Genomic DNA, 7,389 nt, shown 5'->3' on the forward strand with positions numbered 1-7,389 from the left:
GGAACCAAAACCCCCGAGCGCTCAAAATGTGGCGGATGCTTCTGGCAAGGCGCGTTAGGAACGGGTTTGGTTACGCTAGGCACGGACCCTGCATGGTGCGGATGGGGATGCGTTGATGCCGAATCAGGACGACCGCATTTCATAAAAAGCACAGACAATACCAGATTTTAACCCCCTTCATTCGCCCGGCTGCATTTCGTGTCGAGATCGTAACCTGTCCAAGATTATATGTTGGGATAAATTGAAGGTTCAGAGATTGCAAATCAATTCGGTGGAAATCCGCAGGGTGGAGAAAGTTTCATGAAAGGGGAAGATTTGGCATCCACCTGGACCGTAGCCCGAAGTTACAAAGGAATCAATACGGGTTTTTCCGACATAGCCGTTTGGTTTCCTTTGTATAGCTTCATGCTACAGTCCATGTGTATGCCAATTTGCCTTACATGTAATTCAACTTTCAGAGTGAGCATTTTTGATAGTACTAATCGTAATCACTTTCTAAGGGCCGATCGCGTTTATCTTTCTTGCCGTGTGTTATGACAGGACCAGGTCTTGCGTAACATCCTATGCCATCGCTACGGGCTGTGTCATATCCTGAAATATTCACTTCAAAGTTTCCTAGCCAGCGTTGGCAGGCAACCCCTATCGGAGGAAGCTATCCTAGGCCCTTGGTCTGACACTGCAACTTCAACGCGTGCAACTAATGTGTTCTTGAAGTTTCTGCGGGACACCAAGCTCGACGAGTGGCTCTAGCAAGGCAGCTGTCTCATATACATAAGCACTCACCAAATTTATCCTATCATCATTCATCACAGTACTTTCATTCCCCTTCTCTCTTCCCCATGCAGAGTAGCAGACTAGAGCGCACTAGCTCAGGTTGACCTCTCTGTCTTTCGTGTCAATAAATTATATTCTCTCTCTCTCTCTCTCTCTCTCTCTCTCTCTCTCTCTCTCTCTCTCTCTCTCTCTCTCTCAGTGTCTCGACACCTAAAAAACAAACAGCATTCTAAAGGGACCTTTATTAACCATGCCTCATTAGCGGCATGGTTAGAGCAGATAGTACGGAAATAATTTTTGACCATCAGGTCTGGGTAGGTACAAAGCCCATGATCACCGTATTACCATACGAATGAGAGGTAAGCTTGACACAGCTGAAACTCTCTATAATTCCAGTCGCACAGTTCAGGACCTGAACACAAGCTTCCTAAGACGCATGTGCGTGTCTGTATAATTTTTTTCACTGCTCGTAAGTCTTCCGGGGCTGCATAAATGCTCATACATGTTGAAGCAGGCCTGTTTTCCTCTTATAAGCCGTCAGCGAAGGATGCTGGGGACCATGAAGCCAGAGGTCGCAGTCAAGCGGCCTCGTAGGGTGAACTAGATATACTGTTACCTCTTTCTGGCTGCGATCTCTATTTGTTTATATCTGGTCAAAGTGACTGCTGCCCTGGCAAAGTCTGTTGGTACTGCTTTATCGTGACAGCCGCTGTCCTTGTTTTCTCAAATGCAACAGCGACAGGCGACGGTAAGTAGTTGCCCACGGGACGCAATGAACGTAAACAAACTATTTACATTGAGGACGCGCCGCATAATCAAGACGTTATCCATCAAAGCGGGGACAATGAGTAAAACATGCCCAGCTTAACTGCTCCAAAGAATCATCCACCTTGGAATCCCGTACGCCATCCGCATGCATATATACTTTGCGGACACGTCCTGGTCACTTTTGAGAGATTGCGAGGCGCTGATCTCGTGGTCGGCTGGGGCACAGGGCTCAGGGCATGGAGGCTGGCCAGGCGGCGCCAAGGAAACAACAGCAACCCGTTGCGACCCAAGCTGGACAATGAGAGTCCTCTGCCGTCCTCCTCGCCTTCCTCCTCTCGTCAGCAGGCAGATCCGAAGCTGGGCCGGTGGCGTGCCTCGAAAATCGTGCGCGCTCACCGTCGCCCAGGTGCGCTTGGGAAAGGGAGCGGGCCGGACACGCTGCGTTATGCGGCCCCGCATAAAAACCTCGAATCCGGAGCGTCCGGCACCATAAGTCACCGGCTTGGTGTCCGCATCCGCTGGGAAGACCTTCTCTGGAAAAGGAGCACCCTAAGGACTTGACGCTATGAACATGAAGGTGAACACAAACCCCTATTTTCTGTCTGGATCGTTTTTTTTTTCGTTTTTTTTTTTTTACATATCGATTTATTTTTTGCATTTGATATTTCTGTTTGAGTGCGATGAGCGCAACTTTTTCACACATTTTTACCGCATGTGAACACTTCGTAGTGTACTACCATTGAAGAACTCGGTCAGACTTTTTAATATTTGTTTTCAAGATGTCTTACATCAATAGCCGAGACGCTGTGCCTGCTAAACAGTTACTTGAATGTTGCAGTTTATTGCGGGATAGGGTTGAACCTAACTGCTAGCTGACTTTGAAAAAATAAACAAACCCGTAGTTCATTTCGTGACAGTAACCTTAGTCCACATTTCTGGAACAACTATAAGCTCCATTGACCTTCGATTCGACACTTCGGAAAGAAGGGCAGGAAGTAACTCAGTTTTTCAGAATTTCTACGTGAATTCTTCGTGCTCGAAAACCGTAAGCGATGGCGTAAGATTGCATTCGCGCATTGCAAGGCTTGTCTGCGTTCCAGTAATCCTCACTTTTCGTTTCGTTGACACCAATTTGCCATGCTCTTACATAACTACATAATAAATATTGCATTTCATTATTGCCATTGGTATACCTCCAGCTAAAGCGAAACTTATATATAGGATATAGTCTGTTTTGCAGGATTGGGGTACATACCAGCTATAGCGAAATGTATCTATAGGATATAGTCTGTTTTGAAGGATTCGGGTACATACGTCAGTAGAAATATCGAATGCGCGATGTATCTGAAAACACATTCTCGAGGGACCGTAGAAATTGAGACTGCAATTGTGTATCCCTACAGGCAGGACTCTGTCTTCCTATACCTTCCTGTCGCCTAGCTTTCCTCTGTTCGAAGGTATAGCAGCTTTAATTCTTACACGGGACACGAAACAGCGAACAGTCCTAGCCGTCCTATGCAGCGGACGCATCGATTTGGAGATGACTCCCTTCCTGAGTGATCATAACTTCGAGCCTACCGGAATCTTGGAAGAACGCTAACATATATTATAATCCTAATTCATAAGAAAGGGGACGCCAATGACTTGAAAAATTATAGAGTATGACAAGGTACTTTATTTTAAGGTCAGGGAGAGAGAAAGAGATGAAGAGAGAAGGCAGGGAGGTTAACCAGATATCAGTCTCCGTTTGCTACCCTACACACACACACAGACACACACACACACACACACACACTTGCACGCACGCACACACACACACAAAAGGCGTTCCAGTTAAAGACGTTCACAAAGGTAGATAGAAAAGGTCAGAAAAGAGCGAGTGGCTTTACCACTGAGGCGTCGTCGGCGGAACACAGCCATGTTCTCCAGAAGGCTCAGTTTGTCCAGAAGCTTCAAGCTACGCTGAGGCTTTTTAACGTCGACGATGAGCATTGCAAAGCATGGTCCAGTACTCGAAGAGTCATCTGCCGGACTTTTCCGCGCATAAGCAGTAGTTTTGCATCATACAATGCGGCCTGCGCGCATACACAGTGGCCTACAAACTTCTGCGACCACGTCACATCCATCGTGGCGTCCTAGTTCAAAAGCTCAGCATGATCACGCACCAGCATAGCCGACCATTTGGTCGTTTTCCTAGGTGTCATTCAGTGAATTCAAAAGGTGAAAGTGTTTTCACTGACGAGCTTTCTTTTTTCTACTGCAGCAGTAATCCAGACAGTCCCGGATAACTGGTGCAAATACATCTAATTTTGTCTTTTAGGAAGCTATCGTATCCGACAGCTTCTCTACGAAGTAATCATAGTGTTATCAAGCACCTCGCGCACGCAGTAGTTGTCTGCAGCACATCCGTCCAAAAGTGGTTTCCGAACGCAGAAACCCACAATTATAGGCAGCAATCGTATATCTCACTTAGACATGCCAGCCCGCTTTCATTACGGGTTCGTAAGCGTAAATGGTTCGTCGAAGCCTATTGCGCTGTGGCGCAGTGATGAGTTCGAATAGGCTGTGAGCATCGTCCACCGCCAGGATTGCGAGTCGACGAAGAATGCGAAATTGCCATGGTCCTAGGATAAATTCGAGACGTCCACGTCTCTCTTAACCCATCGCGTCTGCAATTTCAAAATCAGTTTCATTCTTCGCGTCGTTACGCAAAACTTCTTCGGACCCGTTTCCTAACCGCCGTGGCTGGTCAGCTTTTCCTTATCGACCTGTTGAATAATTTTCGAGTAATTAGCTTCGAGATTGCTTAGTTGGTGCGTCTTTGACGTGATGTATAGAGCACGACGCGCTCGATCAATACACAGGCACAGAGACACGACTGGTAGACCGGTTGCGCCGGATCTACATTTCTTTGTGTCGCCCTCGCCCGCTTTTTGCTAAATTATAAAAGCTATTGCATCAAGCTGTAAGGGCTACCGACAGCAATGAAGCGGAGAAAAAGTGTTCATCATTTTCCCAGATTGCAGCCCGTGGCGGAGTGTGCATATTACGGTGACAGATGTCTTTGATGACCGAAGAGTTCTAAGAAACTTGCTTATTATTATTGCGACAAATCCACCAGCCCGAGGATACGTTGTCTTCGTATGATAGATAGATAGATAGATAGATAGATAGATAGATAGATAGATAGATAGATAGATAGATAGATAGATAGATAGATAGATAGATAGATAGATAGATAGATAGATAGACAGACAGACAGACAGACAGACAGACAGACAGACAGACAGACAGACAGACAGACAGACAGACAGACAGACAGACAGGCAGACAGACAGACAGACAGACAGACAGACAGACAGACAGTGAGACAGACAGACAGACAGACAGACAGACAGACAGACAGACAGACAGACAGACAGACAGACAGACAGACAGACAGATAGATAGATAGATAGATAGATAGATAGATAGATAGATAGATAGATAGATAGATAGATAGATAGATAGATAGATAGATAGATAGATAGATAGATAGATAGATAGATAGATTGATAGATAGATAGATAGATAGATAGATAGATAGATAGATAGATAGATAGATAGATAGATAGATAGATAGATAGATAGATAGATAGATAGATAGATAGATAGATAGATAGATGATGTTACTCATGGGTATCACCTCGTTGTAAGAGCAAATATATTTACAGGAACCTAATTTGTCATGATGATGATGATGATTACGATGACCTAAGGTCTTCTTTTAAACAGGGGGATGGCACTTGTCACCAAGCTGTTCACTGCCGTATGTATACAACCAAGCCTGTCATAAGAAGAAGAGCATTTTTTTATTCAAATTCCTTCCTCGTTTTTGCATTCACATTCGCAGGTTCTCTTGGCTCTGACAGCCGTACTGATTGTGGCGGCAGCCGAACGCGCAGGCTACAATGCCGGCGCATACAACCCGGCTCTTTACAACACCGGAGCTTATGCGGGCGACTACTACAACCGAGGCTACTACGCTCGCCAAGGCTATCCCGATCAGTACTATGGCAGGGACGGCTACTATGGTGCCTACGCTGGCGGACGCTACACTGCCCCGTACCGATCAGCGTACGGATACGCTCCGGGATACACACCAAGCTATGCGGCCGGCTCCATCAGGCCATACAGCGGCGCCTACGGCGGCTACTCTGGCTACAGGGGCTACGGAGCATACGGCTCACATGCAGGATACACAGGTTACCCAGGTTATGCCGACGGTCGTTACGGGCGTTATCGTTACGGAGGTGCCTACAACCCGTACGGCTCCTACAGAGGTGGCCTCTTGGACGACCGTTACAACCAATACATGCAACAGCGAGGCTACAACACGGCGCCTTACAGTGGAGCCTACGGCCCCTACGAACAGCGCACGTCGCAGGGATACAGCTACGGCTACACTTCGCCTAACAGCCAGGTCTACAGTGCCGCGGGATACCGTGCTTAGAGACGCTTTACGGAAGGGTAACCGTCTCGAGTTGCGTAACACGACGTCCGGCATTGCTTTCTTCGACAACGACGGCAGACGATTTTGGTTGTACTTTTCATTTTTTTATATCGTTTCAGCCACAGTTTTTTTATAATCACCGACACGCAAAAGAGAACACATCCTGCGTATGACTGGCGGCGCCCACGCAATAAATTTGTTTTTTTACAACAGCACCTTGTCGCTTTGTGTTACTAGCCGCTAACACCGAAGCTTCTAGCCGGGCTGATAAAGCCTTTCCATCTATAAGAACTGTTTGTCATTGCAGGCCGCCTTCGTAAATCATCGTTTCGTCCTTTATCCCTATGCGGCGGCGCTACATATTTTTTACGTATAATCGAATTACGTGTGCGCGAAAGGCGTCGTGGATCTTCCCCGCATTATCCTAGATCACAACGAACATTTCCGCCCTAGTCTTTGATGTCACACGTGTAGGCCGACAGCCCATGCGGCTATGTGGCGCGCCGACAAGCGCGCAAGTTCTTTTGTTACTTAGCCTCATGCAGTTTCGCAGCTGCCGTAGGAAGTTTTACTGGCGGCGCACCTACACATACGATGAGGAGAATAAATTTTGGGGATGCAAGCCTTATATATTGAAATACTTAAGGCAATGAAAATGACAGCGCAAGGCAGCCAATTTGGTACAGATTCGTAAATTATCCCGGGCAGCCCAATATAACTCAGATAAAAGGGGACACAAAATAACTGGCAGCTTATGTGATATTGAATGACTAATTCATTAATTCAGTTAGTTAGTTAGTTAGTTAGTTAGTTAGTTAGTTAGTTAGTTAGTTAGTTAGTTAGTTAGTTAGTTAGTTAGTTAGTTAGTTAGTTAGTTAGTTAGTTAGTTAGTTAGTTAGTTAGTTAGTTAGTTAGTTAGTTAGTTAGTTAGTTAGTTAGTTAGTTAGTTAGTTGGAAATGCTGGCAACAATTATATAGCCGGCTTCCAACAGCGCAATAATTGTAAGAATGAAAATATGATGTGAGGCGAGGTGAATCCTTTAAGCCATTGCACAATTCGCTACCAGATGCATGGAATTCACATAAATCAACAACAGAGCGGCCCAAAATAAAGAAAAACTGGTTTATAGGGATTTCCACACAGTCTAATGAAGACGTGGTCCAGTGGCTTAGTGAGTGCGGCATTCTTCTAATGAGCACATGGTGATTGGTTCGACTCCCCACCGTAGCGACCGCATTTCGATGGCGGTGAAATGCAAAAAAACGCTCGTGCGCTTAGATTAGGGTGCACGTCTTAAAAAAAGACGTGTGCGTGCTTTTTCCTTTAAACAGGCAATTAACTTTTTTTGTTTTGT

The 7,389-nt window shown here is 45.9% G+C and overlaps 1 protein-coding gene across 1 annotated transcript; it reads left to right on the top strand.

Annotated features, from left to right (window-relative positions):
* Nucleotides 1-1,469: 1,469 nt before the first annotated feature.
* On the top strand, nt 1,470-6,243 carry LOC126520260 (uncharacterized). Its single transcript, XM_050169261.3, has 2 exons — nt 1,470-2,119; nt 5,435-6,243. The coding sequence occupies exons 1-2, from the start codon at nt 2,108-2,110 to the stop codon at nt 6,032-6,034; spliced, it is 612 nt and encodes a 203-aa protein (XP_050025218.1). The 5' UTR covers nt 1,470-2,107; the 3' UTR covers nt 6,035-6,243.
* The last annotated feature ends 1,146 nt before the right edge of the window (nt 6,244-7,389 follow it).

This window comes from Dermacentor andersoni, chromosome 5, assembly GCF_023375885.2.
Source record: "Dermacentor andersoni chromosome 5, qqDerAnde1_hic_scaffold, whole genome shotgun sequence".
NCBI classification, from domain to species: domain Eukaryota; kingdom Metazoa; phylum Arthropoda; class Arachnida; order Ixodida; family Ixodidae; genus Dermacentor; species Dermacentor andersoni.